The 20325-nt window shown below is 43.0% G+C and overlaps 1 protein-coding gene across 13 annotated transcripts in view; it reads right to left on the bottom strand.

The window, feature by feature from the left end:
- Nucleotides 1-8400: 8400 nt before the first annotated feature.
- Nucleotides 8401-20325, bottom strand: part of LOC115107095 (protein phosphatase 1 regulatory subunit 12A-like) — an 82996-nt gene continuing 71071 nt past the window's right edge. For 8 of the 13 annotated variants that reach the window (XM_065008310.1, XM_065008311.1, XM_065008318.1 and 5 more), the window contains 6 exons: nucleotides 18526-18542; nucleotides 18102-18222; nucleotides 17870-17974; nucleotides 17699-17746; nucleotides 14480-14530; nucleotides 10127-13521 (listed from right to left, as the gene is read on the bottom strand). In XM_065008310.1, the coding sequence (XP_064864382.1) occupies nucleotides 13381-13521; nucleotides 14480-14530; nucleotides 17699-17746; nucleotides 17870-17974; nucleotides 18102-18222; nucleotides 18526-18542 (483 nt within the window). In that variant the 3' untranslated portion in view covers nucleotides 10127-13380. The other 5 variants (XM_029630476.2, XM_065008321.1, XM_065008323.1 and 2 more) reach the window with 3 other exon arrangements.

Here is a 20325-nt window from a genome sequence, read left to right as displayed (position 1 = left end):
GGACAAAGGCTATTCTGAGTTTAAGAGTTAGGGTTTGGTCTAGGGTTATAACTATGGAATTAGAGTTAGGGTAATCGGTTAGTTGTTAGGTTTAAGAGTTAGGGTTATAACTATGGAATTAGAGTTAGGGTAATCGGTTAGTTGTTAAATTTAAGAGTTAGGGTTAGGATTAGGGTTATAACTATGGAATTAGAGTTAGGGTAATCGGTTAGTTGTTAGGTTTAGGAGTTAGGGTTTGGTCCGGGTTAAAGGAAAATAGGATTTTGAATGGAAATACATTTTAGGTCCTCACGAGGATAGAAGAACAAATAGTGTTTGTGTTTAAGAATTTTAAGGAAGTTGAAGCTCATTTACAGCAAATCTAGACTATTGAAAACTCTAAAATGCTATTTGGAGAACAGAAAAAAACAAGCAGAAATTAGCCCAACCATTATCACATTGGTTGCTGTAGCTTCATTCACCTCATTCGATCTAAAAACACGTAGCCTATTAGTTATACAATCAGGGTGGAGTGTTGCAGAGATGGTTATCCTTCTGGAAGGTTATACAATCAGGGGTTGGAACAGAACCAAAAACCATAAAATAACAAACATTTTCAATGAACAGAAACGGAAACGAAAGTGGTTCATACGGTTCCGGAACAGAACCATTCTTTTTAAAACATGGGAACCGGTTAATAACGTAAATTTTTTTAATATTCCAAGCATTTTTTTCCTAGTCCCACAAAAAAAAGTGCCTCTGTCACTCAGAAATGTATTCCGGTATCTGCCTGCAAGCTGAAAATCTTTGCCAGTGTGCGCGTGTTTAGGCTACCTGCCCCTCCCCCCTCCGATGCATAGGCCAATGTACTGACGTTACCATACGCTACTTTACCAGCGTTACCATAGGCTACTACTGACGTAACAAGTTTGGTTCAGAAGATAGGAGAGAGATTTTATTTGGCGAGAGAAGAATGGATTCACTTTTTTCAATGCTAGTTAAGGATACTATAGGCCTAGTTATCACCTTTCACGTTGAATTTATTAACTACAAAATCGTAAGATGTGTTTTTAAATTCTGGTGCCGCTCTTTACACACAAGCTTTTTAGCTAGCTAGCTCAAAGGACATTCAAAGTTCCTCCATAAAAGCCGCTCCTCCTAGTTATAATACTGTAGACATAATTCAGATAATGCATGTCATAACAAGATGCCCAGCGCTTCAAGCCTCCTCCTCAACCCTCTCTCTCCACCTGTAAAATGGTTGTGTCTTGCTTCATAGGCTACACTTACTTGTCCATCACGTATGTAAATAACTAGCATGCCTGCTCTATTGGCACTGATTGGTGAAGTAATTTAATGAGCTAAATGTTAATATGATATCTGAATGAGAGTGACTAAGAAAATCAACGGGTGCCCCCTAGAGGTCAGGGCCCCGGGTGCCCCCTAGAGGTCAGGGTTCCGGGCACGTGCCCAGTGTTCCCAGTCGGTAATTCAGCCATGATTACTTCACATTTAGATAGCTGGCGAGACTATTTAGGTTAGTTGTCTCAATTCATCAGGACATGGACTCAACAAGGTGTCAAAAGCATTCCACAGGGATGCTGGCCCTTTTTGACTCCAATTGCGTCAAGTTGGCTGGATGTCCTTTGGGTGGTGGACCATTCTTGATACATAGGAAACTGTTGAGCGTGAAAAACCCAACAGCGCTCCAGTTCTTGACACACTCACTCAAACCAGTGTGCCTGACACCAAGGGCACTTCAATCGTTTGTCCTGCCCATTCACCCTCTGAATGGTACACACTGTACACAATCCATGTTTAAATTGTCTCAAGGATTAAAAAAAAATATTTTTAACCTATACCCTCTCCTTGATCTACACTGACTAAAGTGGATTTAACAACTGACATCAATAAAGGATCATAGGCTGACCTGGTGAAAGCTATGTCATGGAGAGAGCAGGTGTTAATGTTTTATACACTCCATGTGTACAGTACATAATCAATACAACACAGATGCAGAGATTGTGTGTGATGAGGTTAGGTTTGTTAGGTTCGTAAAAGTCTACTGCTTGGTGAGGAGGTAGATGACCATTTACCAGTAGAAGACAGCCAAGTCTTATGGTAGCTACTTATGTGAATGAATAGGCCCTATGTCTGCGATGCATAGGTCAGATATTGTATGGGCTGAGATTCATCACAAAAACAACCATCAACCAAGTAAAATAATCATGTTGAGTAAGTGCACTGCACGGGGAGTAGTGAGTATGGTTGGTGAGTTGGTGTCAGGCACACAACCTGTCTTGTAGTGATTACAGAAGTGAATAAGGTGTCTCCTCAGAACCCCCACCAGCTCCTGGAAATTGGGGTCCAGGACAACATGGGTTACAGACTATGGCCATCAGTAAACTACAGTTTGTAAATTGTACTTCAAATCATATAAAAGTTTATTGGTCACATACACAGATTTGCAGATGTTATCACAGGTGCAGCAAAATGCTTATACAAACATAATCCCAAAAGTTTTTAAAGAAATATCAGAACGAGTAATATCAGTCTGGAATATATATACAGGACCAGTCAAAAGTTTGGACACAGTGACGTGAAGACATCAAAATATGAAATAACACATATGGAATCATGTAGTAATCAAAAGTGTTAAACTAAAATATATTTTCGATTTTATATTCTTCAAAGTAGCCACCCTTTGCCTTGATGACAGCTTTGCACAATCTTGACATTCTCTCAACCAGCTTCACCTGGAATATTTTTCCAACAGTCTTGGAGTTCCCACATGCTTAGCACTTGTTGGCTGCTTTTTCTTCACTCTGTGGTCCAACTCATCCCAAACCATCTCAACTGGGTTGAGGTCGGGTGATTGCGGAGGCCAAGACATTTGATGCAGCACTCCATCACTCTCCTTCTTGGTCAAATAGCCCTTACACAGCCTGGAGGTGGGTTGGGTCATTGTCTTATTGAAAAACAAATGATAGGCCTGGTTTGCGCTTAGTTGAACTATCACTCAGAATTCTATGGTAGCCATGCTGGTTACGTGTGCCTTGAACTCCAAATAAATCACTGACGGTGTCACCAGCAAAGCACCCCTACACCATCACACCTCTTCTTCTTCCATGCTTCACAGTGGGAACTACACATGTGAGATCATCCATTCACCTACTCCCCACCAGACTAATGTCAATTGCTCGTGTTTTTAGGCTTCTTACTGGTGTCCTTTAGTTGTTTCTTTGCAGCAATTTAACCATGAAGGCCTGATTCACACAGTGTCCTCTGAACAGTTGATGTTGAGATGTCTGTTACTTGAACTCTGTGAAGCATTTATTTGGGCTGCAATTTCTGAGGCTGGTAACTCTAATGAACATATCTTCTGCAGCAGAGGTAACTCTGGGTCTTCCTTTCCTGTGGCGGTCCTCATGAGAGCCAGTTTCATCATAGCGCTGGATGGTTTTTGAAGAAACTTTTCCGAATTGAATGACATTCATGTCTTAAAGTAATGATTGACTGTCGTTTCTCTTTGCTTATTTGAGCTGATCTTGCCATAATAAGGACTTGGTCTTTTACCAAATAGGCCTATATTTTGTTTATCACCCCTACCTTGTCACAACACAACTGATTGGCTCAAACGGAAAGAAATTCCACAAATGCATTCCAGGTGACTACCTCATGAAGCTAGTTGAGAGAATGCAGTATGTGCAAAGCTGTCAAGGCAAAGGGCAGCTACTTTGAAGAATCTCAAATATACTTTGACTTGCTTTTAACACTTTTTTTGTTACTATGATTGAATGTTATTTAGTAGTTTTGATGTCTTCACTATTACAATGTAGTAGGTGTCCAAACTTTTGACTGGTACTGTATATACATATGTTTGGTATACTCAGTGTATGTATGGTGTGTATTGTGTATAGACAGTAAATTAATAGAAAATGAGTGTACAGCAATAGTTATATAGGATGAGCCATGACTTGTAACCTACAGGCCATGTGTATCATTTGTCTTAGAATAGAAGTGCTGATTTAGGACCCGTTTAGATCATATTATATGGACAAAGGGGACACTCCTACTCTGAGACATTTGATACATAGGACACCTGGGACAATAAATAGGACATTGTATTCTTACTTACCTGAACAAGTGTCACACTACCAGAGTGAGCTGTTCAAATGTAATATGCTTACAATTCACTGCGGCCCTTACCAGTGACATCAGCCTGCTTCACAATCCTGCTGTCATGTAGCGGGACAGTTCCAGTAGGGGAAACAAATGGTACTAGCCGTGCCTTACAAAAGGAATATAACTCATGTACATGTGTTTAGACTGAAGTGACCTAAGCACAAACCTCAGGTCTAAGAACAGCCCTGAGTTATCACACAGTAATCCCTGTGTTCTCATGCCTTTAATTAAATTGCCCATTGTGTACAAGCCCATTGTGTACAATCATATGCCAGGCATATACAGAGACACACCTGTAACCCTAGCTGGGATGTAAAGTTGTAATTCTATGGTGCTGTTCTCATGTGACCTGGCTGTGTTCTCTGATCTCTGTGTGCTTAGGCAGACTGTTGATGCAGTTCCTGTCTTTCTGGTTTGACCCAGAGATCTGATCCACTCCACAGTCCTAGCCTCCAGAACCACCGCCTCTTTTTGAATGATTTAAAAATAAATGTACTTAAGTAGTGGTGGAAAAAAATACTAAAATTGTTATACTTGAGTAAAAGTAAAAGCTATAGATCAAAATCCTCACATTAAGCAAACCAGATACCATTTATCTTAAAAGCTTTTTTAATTTACGGACAGACAGGGGCAAACTTCAACATTCACAAATACAGTATGTGTTTAGTGATTCCACCAGATCAGAGGCAGTAGGGGTTACAAGGCGTTAAACTGATAGGTTTGTGAATTGGATCATATCGTTGTCGTGGGTAACATCCAGGAACGTGGCGTGGGCGATAGAGGGCACTAGACATCTGAGGCTGAACGAACGAGCCCACAGGCTCTCCACCAAATGTGTAGACCAGCCTGCTCTCCACGTGACAGTCCCCGAGGAGCAGAGAGAGGGTGAGCGCGAGAGAGAGCAAGGATATTATTATTGTAGCAACTAGAGAACATAGGCAAATGGTTGTAGCCAATGTGGTCATTGCAGTCTTTAATAAGAAAACTCAACCTGAATGAATCTGTCAATTTATTCATAGTTCGCAGTTCATATTAACACCAAGGTAATTTTAGCCAAGAGACGATCAATTGCAGATTCATTTAATTTCCTGTGACATTTCATACCATTAACTAAGGCAACACCCACCTTCACAAACACATATCCATGTCACATGTTGAAGCAAAACAGAAAGTGAACATTTATTTTTCCCATTTCTAACAGATTATGGAGTCTGGTCCCAGATCTGTCCAGCTCCTTGCTGCCTGTGAACAGCTCAGCCACCATATACAGGTCCGGCTTCAGCTAGCGAGTTCTGTCCAGCATGTACTACATACAGCCACACCACACACACACAGGCCAGGGCACACAATGCAACATGGGCAATGTTGGGGAATGGAGGAAGAGTGAGATTGGAGAGAGAGAGATGAAAAGAAGAGGATATAGATATGAGAAGAGAGGAGGCGAGGGAGAGAGAAGGGGTACAGGCTGGACAAGAGAGAGAGTAAATATGAAAACGACACAGAGCGGAGGGGGACGTGTTAATTACCAGGCAACAAACAGGTTAATGGTGGGAATTGGCCCGATAAAAGCGGTGTTGGGAAATGTAGTAACAAAATCAATTTATATTTAAGTGAATGTGCAAAGGTAGTCTGGTGATAATTTAGTTATACACTTAATATACAAAACATTAAGAACACCTGCTTTAAGTGCCCTTGAACGAGGTATGATAGTAGGTGCCAGGTACATGTCAAGAACTGCAACACGGCTAGGTTAACCCTCAACTGTTTCCCGTGTGTATAAAGAAAGGTTCACCACCCAAAGGACATCCAGCCAACTTGACAACTGTGGGAAGCATCAGATTCAACATGGGCCAATATCCATGTGGAGCACTTTTGACAACTTGCAGGCTGTTATCTTGGCAAAAAGGAGGGGGGAAGGGTTCCCGGCATCGCCTCTGACCAGACTATCACATACAGGTTAGGTCTGACCGCCTTGGCTGCTGCCAGCATCGCCTACAGAGAACATCACAGTAAAGCCTTCCTGGGGCTACAATTTGTTCTTAAATACTGTGCTGTGATACAGTGCTGTGGAAGGCAAATACTTTATGTACTTATATTTATTTGACAGCATTTGTAATTGTTCATAATGCTCTAGATGTTCCATAGTACATTCACACAAGATGGGAGCAGGAAGACTAAGGGCCCCCTTTTCTAGAAAGACTTCAATGTTTTTCCCCTACAGCAATAACAAGAGGACCAAGTTGGCCTAGTAACACCTGTAATACTCAGTACATTCAATTTAAGAGTATCATGGAAAATATTCACCAGGATATGCAGATATGAATGTGTGGATCTACAGTCTGCTGATTTGACTATCTCGGTCATGCAAGTGGAGAGGAGTGACAGTGGTCCAGGCATATGCCTGTAAAGTGTTAGGCCGTGGTCTCTGTGTACTACTTCATGTGAGCCCACAGCTCCAGGCTGCCTCCCACTAGCAGATAAGCTTTCCCCTCAGTACAGCTTCAGGCCGTCTCCCCCACATTTCTCAGGGAAGGTAAATCTTTACCACCCCTTTTTGGTATAGACTGGATATGACCATTTTAGGCCTATAACTAGGCCCCAGTTACAATAGCACTTTCAACTGACCTGGAACCTAAAACTACTGAACTATGAGCTGACCTGGAACCTAATACTGCTGAACTATCAGCTGACCTGACTCTGCAAAGTTTCTCAGGGGGTCATATGACGTGGGCCAGGAAGTGTCCGTCTGGCTCATCAGCTGCATTTCCTGGTCAAATACCATGTTTTCCTCAGGTGAAATATCTGCACACCACTGGACGTTTCCCGGTGATAGGTCCCAATTTAGGCTGGTGGTCCACAAGGTGTTTATAAACTACATTTCCCAGTTCTAGCACTCAACATTAAGCTCCTCAACCAGTTACAACACTCCAGGGTGTATCAGGGCTCATTACTGTAACACAAGCACAGGAGTGACAAAACATTTGTAGCTCCAACACTAGTGACAAGGCAACAACCAGCTCACGATTACTGGGATCCTTTTCTTCAAGGTATTCCCGCTCCTCTAAAACACCCTTATCGGACATAAAGATCCTAATTGTCTTATAGAAGGTAGCATACAATATCAGAAAAGGTCTATTGCAATAAAGGAGTATCCAAAAGTAGACATGATTTGTGGCCACAGCTGGTTTGTTTACATTTCTACTGTTGAGGCTAGAGGGAGTTGACGTAGGCTTACATCTCCATCTAGCGGTCGCGTCGGGGACAATAGTTGACAACTGTAGCATTAGCTTAACCCTAACCCCTTTTCATAATCTGAACCTCATTCTCAAAAACTGCTGCTTTAATATCCTAATCAGCTGTGGTGACAAATCACACCCCTAACCCTCCCCGTGCCTCACAATCGTGTGATTCGCAAACATTCAATGAAATATTTCAGTGTAGTCACTCCCACTTTGAATCTTTGCTATGCCACGATTATTTGCGCAACAGCCCTGGGGACGAGGTTAGATGGTTCCCCCCTCTGAAAGTAATCTATGGGCCAGGAGAAACTAATCCATGGTTGACATGGATCTAAATCACATAATTATTGCAGGTGAAACAAACTGACCTGAGGTGGTGGATGTAGGCCTGAAGGAACATGGTTGTTGGGGGCTCTCCCCGGCTGAGTTGTGCGTTTCCATTCTATGTGGGTTAAAACAAACTGACCTGAGGTGGTGGTGGATGTAGGCCTAGAGGAGCATGGTTGTTGGGGGCTCTCCCCAGCTGAGCTGGGTGTTTCCATTCTATGTGGGTTAAAACAAACTGACCTGAGGTGGTGGTGGATGTAGGCCTAAAGGAGCATGGTTGTTGGGCTCTCCCCAGCTGAGCTGGGTGTTTCCATTCTATGTGGGTGACAAACTTGAACATTATTGGGAAACATGACTAGGAAGTAGTAGACCTCATCATTTCTAAAAACATGTACTCGTTTGTCCTAAATAAAATACAGGTAGTTGAGACATCATGGACATCTTTCACAGCTTTAGCCAGTTGTTGGGAGTTGGGGACGTCCATAACACAGCTGAGATAACCCAAGAAACCTCTCGTAGCATGATTCTGCTGTGCTATGGAGGTATCGCTGCAGAAAGAGGTCAAGACAAACTATTCACAGACCAGTGACTGGTTAGCATCCCTGAAGGGCTATAAAGTCACCTTCAAGTGCACAATGTAATGAATGAGAATAAAATAAGCAACAAGGGCTTCACAATGTACAAGTTTATTTTGAATGAACTCTTCAGTGGTTGGTAGTCACAGCACAGCTCGCATGTATGAAGCCACACGCCTATTTTACAAGATGGGAAATTTAAAAAGGAAAAACAGCAAAAATGTAAACCAAAAGAGGAGATGGCCAACAGTCCAACTACAGCAACTTGTTTTCTTTGCTTCAGTATCCTTAAAAAGGCCACTGAAATGCATAAAATGTGTTTGATGCAGGGACTTTGATGGTGGCTGACATGAAATACTCCTCACATGGCATTGACAGTGCATGTAGACATTGTAAAAAGGACTGGGTTAGCAATACCGAAGATCTTTTAGTGACAACACCTTGGCTAATACTACGGCTTAAAAAAACTGAAATAAAAAATGAACAGCACTCGTCCAAAGATACTGAATACAATGTGTGAAATGTAGTGAAGCAATTATATTATTCGTATCTCAATTACCGTGAACAATTAAAACTGGAAAGAAAAAGCACTGAACACTGCCAGCCCTTCCCTTTAAGAGAGAGAGGCCCGGTTGTAATCCAATGTCTTCAGACTCTAAATGAAGAAAATAGTTAAAAACACACTTTTTTTGTCCTCTGGAGTTTGTATATTTTTAATAGTAACAGACGGGAATCATAAATGCATGCCATGTGCTGGTCTCAAACGATACATACAGGTATATACAGCATCACTCAGTACCTGCTAAAACGAAGTGAGAAATACAGAGTATAAACCAACGACTACACTACAACCTTAAAGAAAAGAGGGGGAGAGGGTCGGTGAAAGGGGTGAGCGATGGAAAGATGGAGGAGGAGTGAAAATCCTACTAGTGATGGACTCATCATTAAAGCATTTTTATTAGAAATAAATGCATATTGCACATACAGTGAAAGCTTAAATTCCACCAAGTCCACCTGTTCTGTAAAGCGATAATTCCATTTACCTCTGAGGGAGACACACAAAGGTACAGAAATGGAAAGGGGGTGAGTGGCGTGGATAGAGGTGTGTGCGCGTGTGCTTGTGTGGTGTGTGTCGGGGGGAGGGGTTGCATGCACTAAGACAGGGGGTACCACTGGGAAGTCTTCTGCTGTGAGACAGAGCCTCCAAAAACAGGGGGAGGACTTCTGGGGGTCAGAAAGAACAGGACAACTACACGTCGCACAACCTTTGTATGTAGGTCGAGAAACAAACAGGAAATGGAAACAAAAAGATCAAATAAGAGTTTGTGGCACAAATAAAATCAGGTGTGAAATAACTGTCCTTCTGTGACAGCCGAGAGATCGATACAAGTGTTTTATGTACAACTAAGGCTTATTGGTTAAATAGTTGAGGCTTCCCCGCCCGCAAACGCTTTTACATGCCGTTCACAACCCTATCCTCTGCTAATGTAAACTCAGTGGTTCTATCTGGAGAGCAGCCACAGGTTGAAGTGGAGAATAACCTAATGGAGAGAGGGAGGACATGGAGGATGTGGTGGTAGAGGAGAGAGGGATAGGAGGGCTGAGGGGAGAAGGAGTCTTCTTGATGCGGATGTCTCTTGCAATTAATACCTAAAAGTTGCAAGTCCATTAGTCACTGCCATGGAGGAGTGGGCGGGCCGCAGGAGGAGGGCCGGGGGGTTGTATGTTCTACTTGGAAAGCTTGCTAATGACTCGAATAAGAGCTCCGTTTTCATCCTTTAGTCTCTGGTTGTCTGCTTTCAAGTCTGGTAGCGTCTGGAAGAGAACAAAAGAGAGAGGGAAACGGGCTTAGAGACACGTTGAGGTTAACCAGTCCTAGAAACTGTTCATTGCAGAGTGTGTCTTCAGCATCTTTGACAAGCCACAGTCAACCATTTTTTTATTTTTTATTTTCTTAGCTGAGAATGGAGCAAGCACACTCCGGTCAAAAGTCTCTGCTAAATAGCCATGCAGAACAGGAGAGGCGGCTCCACTGGCGCCCAGGAAAACACACTCTTCAAATAACCTGCACAAATCCTAACAGTGCTCTTTTATTTGAAGCATACAGGGGCAAAAAATGCATGAGCAACAAACTGCTGCAGCATCAAATAATGCCTTTGCAATCGTTTGTTTTTTTCCTGTGTCTTCGTGAGGTAGACTTACCACGTGTAAAGCTAACACCATCTCAGTCAATACCCATTTCTGCCCTGAACCAAATTTCCAAACTGGTATTAGAAAATAATTGCATTACTACATCTGCCTTAATACAATGAGAGTAGTTACGTTATTCACTAACATAACTACACCACTGCCTGTCATCTTGGTCACGGTTTGAGAGTTTAGTGTGAAAGTGAAACAATAAAATGACTTATTAACAGCCCTATGCCACTCATTATTAGGTATCTGAATAAGGGATATCCTACTGCTTTAACTATTTATCAACACAATGTTCATCAGTGTGATGCCCAAATGTTGTGGATTAAGAAATACAACCCAGTTTGTTTGACAAATGAAAATATTACTAATCACAATCAGTCACAAGATTATCCCTTACAGGTATAATTCCCTCAATATCAATTAAAACCATACTGGGCTAAGCAGATTCCTGAAGCCATGCAGTACAGCATTGCCCGGGGTAGAGCAACCATGGCAGATTGCCCAGTTACTCTTGGAACAACTGAACATCCAGGGAGAACAAGAGCAAAACGTAACTGTCCACCGCAAAACTAAAAGGCATTTTTTTACAGATGACAATCAACCAACCTGAGCTTCTTATGGCATGTAATGGAAATTGAAATCATGAGCAAGAGCCAAATTAATATGTCTAGGTCACTGGGAAATTAAATAAGACCAAGTGTAAACCTGCAGTATTGGGGTGACCCGGTCTCAAAACTGGGTTGATGTCATCTGTAAGAGTCAACTGAAATGGGGGTAGGACTGGAGAGAGACACTGAGGGGAAAGGAAATGTGTTCGTCCTCCATAAAAAAAAATGTCCGCCATTTGACGCAAAAAGAAAGCCACGTCATGCAAAGCCAGAAACAAGCGGAACGAAACAACGGCACTCCTTGATAAGACTTCAAGACTGCACACTGGGGGGAAAAGAACAAAATGGGGCACTCTCCTTTACAGTACATCAAATTATATAGTAAAATCAACTGCATGAAGATCTAATCATGTAGTCCAATATTTAAACTTCAGGTGCTGTACTAACAAAGTACACTGCTCAAAAAAATAAAGGGAACACTTAAACGCAATGTAACTCCAAGTCAAATCACACTTCTGTGAAATCAAACTGTCCACTTAGGAAGCAACACTGATTGACAATAAATTTCACATGCTGTTGTGCAAATGGAATAGACAACAGGTGGAAATTATAGGCAATTAGCAAGACACCCCCAATAAAGGAGTGGTTCTGCAGGTGGTGACCACAGACCACCTCAGTTCCTATGCTTCCTGGCTGATGTTTCGGTCACTTTTGAATGCTGGCGGTGCTTTCACTCTAGTGATAGCATGAGACGGAGTCTACAACCCACACAAGTGGCTCAGGTAGTGCAGCTCATCCAGGATGGCACATCAATGCGAGCTGTGGCAAGAAGGTTTGCTGTGTCAGTCAGTGTAGTGTCCAGAGCATGGAGGTGCTACCAGGAGACAGGCCAGTACATCAGGAGATGTGTCGGCCGTAGGAGGTCAACAACCCAGCAGCAGGACCGCTACCTCCGCCTTTGTGCAAGGAGGAGCACTGCCAGAGCCCTGCAAAATGACCTCCAGCAGGCCACAAATGTGCATGTGTCTGCTCAAACGGTCAGAAACAGACTCCATGAGGGTGGTATGAGGGCCCGACGTCCACAGGTGGGGGTTGTGCTTTACAGCCCAACATTGTGCAGGACGTTTGGCATTTGCCAGAGAACACCAAGATTGGCAAATTTGCCACTGGCACCCTGTGCTCTTCACAGATGAAAGCAGGTTCACACTGAGCACGTGACAGAGTCTGGAGACGTCGTGGAGAACGTTCTGCTGCCTGCAACATCCTCCAGCATGACCGGTTTGGCGGTGGGTCAGTCATGGTGTGGGGTGGCATTTCTTTGGGGGGCCGCACAGCCCTCCATGTGCTCACCAGAGGTAGCCTGACTGCCATTAGGTACCGAGATGAGATCCTCAGACCCCTTGTGAGACCATATGCTGGTGCGGTTGGCCCCGAGTTCCTCCTAATGCAAGACAATGCTAGACCTCATTTGGCTGGAGTGTGTCAGCAGTTCCTGCAAGAGGAAGGCATTGATGCTATGGACTGGCCCGCCCGTTCCTCAGACCTGAATCCAATTGAGCACATCATGTCTCGCTCCTGTCCAGGAGTTGGCGGATGCTTTAGTCCAGGTCTGGGAGGAGATCCATCAGGAGACCATCCGCCACCTCATCAGGAGCATGCCCAGGCATTGTAGGGAGGTCATACAGGCACGTGGATGCCACACACACACACACACACACACAACTGAGCCTCATTTTGACTTGCTTTAAGGACATTACATCAAAGTTGGATCCGCCTGTAGTGTGGTTTTCCACTTTAATATTGAGTGTGACGCCAAATCCAGACCTCCATGGGTTGATAAATTTGATTTCCATTGATAATTTTTGTGTGATTTTGTTGTCAGCACATTCAACTATGTAAAGAAAAAAGTATTTAATAAGAATATTTCATTCATTCAGATCTAGGATGTGTTATTTTAGTGTTCCCTTTATTTTTTTGAGCAGTGTATATGCTTATATGAAAATTACCACCTGAATTGATACTTACCTGACTGAAAATAACATTTAACTTTACTGTGAACTATAATAGGTAGTGTAAATGAAAGTGCCCAGTCAAAACACACTCCCCAATATGAAAACCAGAGAGGTCTGGGGAGGTAGGGGGAGTCAGTCTCAGGGGGGAGGAGATAACCTTGTAGTTGGGCGGGGGGTGGACGACCTGCCTGTCTATGGGTGAGGTCGGAGCACAAATGGAACATGAGAAGGGAGGGTGAGGGGGAGCGGTTGGGCAGGGCTACAGGTCCACGGAGGGGGGCAGCTGGCTGCAGGCTGACTGGGAGAGCTTGACCACCACGCGGGCCAGGGCCCTGTTCTCTGCCTGCAGCCGCTCCTTGACCTGACGCAGGGCCTGAACCTGCTTTACCTCTGGGAGGTTCTGCAGGAAAACCACAACACAGAGAGGGGGAGAGAGAGCGAGAGAAAGAGAGCGAGAGAAAGGGTCAAACCAGCAGAGGACAGAGAAAAAAGGGGGAGATGGGAGAGTAGCAGAAGGAAGAGAAATAATGGAAGACAAGGGGGGGGGGGCAATACAAATTATAGAGAGGATAAGAAGAGGGGCAAAGAGAAGACAAAACAGAAAAAGGAGATTGTTAGGAAAAAATGGGACAGAGTTTGGAACTGGAGGAATGACAAGTGCTTTCCAGGCAGACTGGCATGTAGGAGAGATTGCAATCGACAGTAGCAGAGTAGACTAGAGAGAGAGGAAGACAGATATGGTCGCTGGGCTGCCTATGACCTAGAAATAATCACTTCATTATGGCAGTGCTGGGAAGAAGGAAGAAAACTTGCCCGTTTCTGAAAACATCCAATCTCACATCTACTTAGTTAGAAGGGCATAGGAGTTACGTCACCATAGATTATATAGAGCATCCCAGAATGTGACAAATACTGTACACACACATTCAGAATACACACAGGATATACTGGGGGCTCAAATCAAACACCACTATGATGACTGTCTGTTAGGATTGTTAGGTTATATAACTACTGTGTTATAATTCACAGCAACAGAGTTTATCAAAACGGGACATTGAATAGCCTCCAGCCCTCCTCACATTGGACCTGTGGCAGAGAGAAAAATAGCAGTCTTTGTGCAAAAACGCAAACCTGTATAGTAACTGTTCAGCAATACATTTCAGCAGGGCATACTAACCTAGTACAGTAGTGGTCCAGCTAAAGTATACAGTGTGCTTAACAGAACATTGACTGCTGTTCCTGATCTTAAAGGGGCAATATGCAATTATGTCACTCACAACCTTCTGGTGCCCTACACACAAATAGGGCCATACAGCCAACTACATACATCCCGAGGGCCCAGTCACATGAGACAGTACCTTAAGTTCCTCCTCCATATCAGAGATCTTCCTTTCTAGAGCTCTTCTTTCCTGCAGGGAGGGGGACAAACAGATGTTAACCCCGGGTTTAAAGAAGGAGACGAGCATTGAGAAGAAAAAAAAACACTCAAGACAGCCACCGCATACAGGCTCCCACAAACTGCTTCAGTTATGTTACCTCACACCTCGGCTCCACAGCTCGGCTGTTACACCCTATTTTTCCTGACTAAAACGAGACGAGATTCCCGGGGGGAATAACTATTACAATTTACTTGTCATTTTGGTCAACAAAAATGTGACGAGACTTTTGTGACTCAAATGTAGATTTAATTTGACATGGCATGCGGACCACGGCGCAAATGCCGCAACATTCGGCAGTCAAGTGTCACCTGGCTTCGCATCAATTCAGAAGGTCAACGAGTGACTGAAGTGACCACCTGGAGCTGTGTGGGAGAGCTGGACAGATCAGCTTAATCAGCTGCAGACCGCGGAACATGAAAGACGTGAATTCTGCCAAAGAGAGGACTGCATTAAATATTCTGCATGCATACATGCTGAGGATTGTTGTAGTATTGTTTGTAGAATTGACATCTTTCAGTTGGAGTCTGATTGAGCTGATCTACCCAGCTCTCCTCCCACTCAGCTACCCAGGTCACTTCAATCACTCAATATTTTGAACTGATGTGAAGCCAAGTGCCAGAACACTTGACTTTTAACTAAACTCAACTAGAAACAGTAATGTTTACTCAATTTCATGTTGGCCATTTTTGCTTTGATCACATCAGAACCTCTATTTTCCCCTTTCCCCTATTATTCATGTGTGTTGCTGCTGACGAGCCACGGTGCTCAAACACAAGTGGTTGCTTTTTTCCTGTGGGAGAAACTAATGCTATTTGTTGAATATTAGGAGTACGGTAAAACTTCTGACATTTCTGGAAAACTCAAATTCGCCCCTTTTCAAGAGAGGGGAGAAAATCAGTTGTAAATGGTTTAACCAGTAGCCAAGGCTTAATAGCCTATGGTTAATTATGGCTCGCATTAGTTACAATCTGCCACAATAATCAATGTTAGAGGTAGCCTACATGTTATTTAATTTTTTTTAAATGCACCATGTGGCTAAAATGTGACTAAGCCTAAAAAGGTATTTTAAGACTAAAACAAAGACTAAATCTAAATTGACACAGTCTGATAGTAAAACCTAGCTGCAGTTATATCCAATGACGGTGGAGAGGAGGTGTGAACGTCAGATAACAGATGCAGGTTGAGGAGCAACATGAAGAGGCGAGAGGAGAGTGGGTGAGGTACACACGCATGACTGTGAAGCATGTCAAAGCCAGAACCATGGAAACTAATCTAAAAGACCTAACATGTTTAGTGCTGCATGTCCCATCTCCTCCTGATGTGGTGATCTAAACATCACAAGTTCATGAAATGACACATGGGTAATGGTCAGCTATACTGGCAGGCACAATACAATGGCAGACCCAAGCTGTGAAGGTCTGGAGGTATGCTGACTAAGGAATGCCAGGGGAAGGCCATCTAAAATCCGGTGACAACATGGACGTTAAGCAGACTAAAGCAATAGATTAGGGTACGAGTAAATCACTCATGCAATATGTTGGGAGATCAGGATAAAGTTCTTTTTCTTGGCCACCATGCGAACTGCATGTGCCCGTTGTCGTTAAGGAGATGTTTGGGTCAGTCGTTAAGGTGCTGTTTCTATGGGGTCAATTTCACGCCATATGTGTAAAATATAATCAATCGTGAACTTAAAATAAAGTTGAGAATGTAAAACATACTTGAGGACGGTTGAAATAATGGCTGTTGAAATCAAAAACCCAACAAGACATCAAAAGAAAAAAAAAACGTGTAAGCAAATAATTTTAAAGCGAGAGCAAAACTATGACAAACAAACCATCTACCTACCGTCTTACTACTTAGATAAACATATGAATTACCTGTCGCACAACGTTCCGCGCAGGTGTATACCGAACTAGTTACCAACACCTGCACCGAACGTTGTGCGACAGGTAATTCATATGTTTATCTAAGTAGTAAGACGGTTTGTCATTAAATGTATTAGACAGACATGAGTCTAATATCCGTACATTATTGACCCGTGACTGACAGTTTGAAGTAAGTTAGCTAAAACGAGGTGACGTCAGACTGTCTGCTTAAGGAGAAAAAAAGCCTGTCTATCATGTTCATTGATTGGGACGAACAGTCACTCCAAAACTAGCAGACCAAAACGCCTCCCTCTAAACCCCGCCCTTCACGGAAAAATAATGCCAAAACTCTCAATGGAAAAGACTGGCAGTGAAAGCAAAGATACGAGTAGCGTAACAAAAGGTAGTACATGCAGGCAAGAGCACAGGCAAAACCTATTTCAATAGTAATGGTTGCTGGGAAAGCTTCATGGGAATAGATTTTTTTGCATTCGTTTTCAAATCTTTTTTTTAATCATTTGTCAGTTTTGCTCCAGCTTTAAAATGATTTGCTTACAAGTTTTGGGGTTTTGCTTTTGACGTCTTATTTTTGTATACAATTCTATACATTTTGCTTTCAATTGATTGGTTATTGATTTCAACATCCATTATTTCACCCGTCCTTTAAAATACAATGTTTACAATTCAACTTTATTCATCATGTTCACAAAGTATTTTATTTTGAAATCAATAGATATGGCGTGAAGTTGACCCCATATGTTTGTGTCAGTCGTTAAGGTGATATGAGTGAACACTTGCCAAGAAAATGGCAAAAAGCACATGCAGAAGATAACATTTCCATTGAAACAATCCATCATGTATACTCGCCATCACACACTATGCAAAAAGAACAACCCTGGAGAAGTGACCACACACACACACTGGCTAAAAATGTTTAAAAACACGTGAGAGAAGGTAGGTAGCTCGTGCTTGGGTGGGGTGGCACGCCCCCCAGCCAACTATATGGGCATGGTGAGCCAGTCAGCAGGAGAGGCAGTAGACTGGAGAAAGTAGTCAGGTTTATAAGACCATACCACCCAGCTGAAATTGGGGCCTGCTTGTAACCTTCAGACATAAACCAGTTGGCATTGATTACCACGCTGTTAACCACTACCAATAACAATAATTGTATTTATAAGTGCCTTTCATACATACAACTCATTTTTGTGAGTTCATTCATTTGTTGAGCAAAATGATTCATTAAGTTAAAAACATAACACTTAATAATCATTACCCTTTTCTCCATCTCAAGCTGCGACCGGTCAGCAAAGCGCTCCTGCCTCTGTAACACAAGCAACGTCGATAACCCAGTTAGCGAGGAAGTGCTATTTATTCACAATGAGTGATCCTAATGCCACATGCTAATTTCCCAACTGTGCAGCGCAGCCTGGCCACAGTGCCTCACCTGTGTGGCCTTCTCCAGCTGTAGCTTCAAGTCATTCAGCTGCAGGTCTGTGTCACGTAACTGGGACTTCAGCTTCTCATTCTCAGCTAGGATCTGCTCATAAAGCTGAGAGGAAAAACAGTCAGAAAAAAGTCTAACTTCACAGGGAAGTATTACTATTTCTATGGTGGTGTTATTGAGTCTGGTGTGATTTTAACTAAGGTAGAAGGTGAATGTCTGGGAGCTCCAGTACCTTCTTGTAGTCAGTGCTATCGTCTCGGTCCAGCCTGCTTGAGAATGACCTGCGACCCTCGCTGTAGCCACGGCTACCCAAGTGGTCGTAGCGGTCGGAAGAGGAAGTGCTGCTCTCATTCCTGAAGAGAATAAAAGCCTTGATACTTAGCTCTACAGTTACAGTATCTTATCAACCATGTCTAATATTTACACTGCCATATACCAGGTTGTCAGCAGTTTATTTGGTCCAAAGTGGCACAAGCCCCGCAAGTGAAGGTTAAGTAGTAGACCGGAAGGATGCATTCCCAAATGGCACTCTATTCTCCACATTGGTCAAAAGTAGTGCACTGAGCCCTATGGGCCCTTGTCAAAAGTAGTGCACTATATAGGGAATAGGGTGCCATTTGGAAAGATCTGAAGAATAAACTGAATTTGGCACATACCTGGACAGTCGGTCACTCTGTGAAAAGAAAAACAGAAGTGATTTAATGTCTTTACCCGATGTTACATCAAGCAAATCCACATGACAGATTCAGAGCAGTGCAGTTTTCCTGTTGTCTAGACAAGTGCAGTGCCTGGAATGTAGATGATCAATTAGAGTGCATTTGAGGGTTTCGGTTGTTCTGCTGGGGAATGTTTGCCGCATCACACTGAAAACAGGATGTTTAAGGTGGCATTCTATTCTCCTAGCACATTCTTTTGTCCATTCTATTTGTAAATACTAAATTAAATGTACTGATAGGTTCGTCATTTCCTTGGCTTCACAAAGGTCTGCCTCCTTAACTTGCAAAGAGTTGACAAGGCTAGATGTTGGACCAATCAGTGTCTACCCCCTCAGTGCCGAGCCTCTTTCCCTTCTCATAGCACCTGACCACTCTGCACTGCAACAGGCCCCCCCCCCCCCCCCCTCCCTGACATTCCTGAATGGCTGCCAAGCCTGCCAGTGCCTTAAGGGGCTGCCCCTGAACCCCAGCCTCTCCTAGCTCCCGCGGCTCTAGCAGAGTGCCTCAGAGCAGGCGGGATGGGGGTCAGAGGGCCAAGCCTACAGCAGTGTTGGCTTCCTGAAGCTGAAGGAGCCCGAATGCCAGGAAAAGCACTTGTGTGTCTGCACATCTTTAAGACCTTAGCTACAGAGATTAAAATGGTGAAGGGGAAGAAAACTGACATGTACAACTGGTTGAATTCCAGAAAAGAAAAATACACTGCTTAACAAAAACCCCAAAGTATGTTTTAACCTACTTCTCTCAGGTTGTGATATATTTTGCAGATCTTGACAAATTCAAATCTACATCAAGTTGTAAAAATAAATAAAAAATGCTTTACTTCACACTGCAATTTAATTGACATCTCCATCTGGCTTTCAGGGGTCACCTTATTTTTTCAATTGTAAAGATTTTATTTTTTATTGCAGCGTTTTAAAACTCCTATATAGTTTGTTGCTTTACATCAATGCACGAGCGGGCACTCTCACTCTCCAATTCTATTCAAATTGCATCAAAGATAGACTGATGAAATATCTAAATCTATATATATATATCTAAATCGATATATATCTATACAGTGCGGCAAAAAAGTATTTAGTCAGCCACCAATTGTGCAAGTTCTCACACTTAAAAAGATGAGGCCTGTAATTTTCATCATAGGTACACTTCAACTATGACAGACAAAATGAGAAAAAAAATCCAGAAAATCATTGTAGGATTTTTAATGAATTTATTTGCAAATGGTGGTAGAAAATAAGTATTTGGTCAATAACAAATTTTCTCAATACTTTTGTTATATACCCTTTGTTGGCAAAGACAGAGGTCAAACGTTTTCTGTAAGTCTTCACAAGGTTTCCACACACTGTTGCTGGTATTTTGGCCCATTCCTCCATGCAGATCTCCTCTAAAGCAGTGATGTTTTGGGGCTGTTGCTGGGCAACACGGACTTTCAACTCCCTCCAAAGATTTTCTATGGGGTTGAGATCTGGAGACTGGCTAGGCCACTCCAGGACCTTGAAATGCCACTCTTTCGTTGCCCGGGCGGTGTGTTTGGGATCATTGTCATGCTGAAAGATCCAGCCACGTTTCATCTTCAATGCCCTTGCTGATGGAAGGAGGTTTTCACTCAAAATCTCACGATACATGGCCCCATTCATTCTTTCCTTTACACGGATCAGTCGTCCTGGTCCCTTTGCAGAAAAACAGCCCCAAAGCATGATGTTTCCACCCCCAGCGGCAGCGTAGCCTAGTGGTTAGAGC

This window comes from Oncorhynchus nerka, linkage group LG23 (genome assembly GCF_034236695.1).
Source record: "Oncorhynchus nerka isolate Pitt River linkage group LG23, Oner_Uvic_2.0, whole genome shotgun sequence".
Taxonomy (NCBI): domain Eukaryota; kingdom Metazoa; phylum Chordata; class Actinopteri; order Salmoniformes; family Salmonidae; genus Oncorhynchus; species Oncorhynchus nerka.
This window is presented reverse-complemented; position numbering and strand designations above follow the sequence as displayed.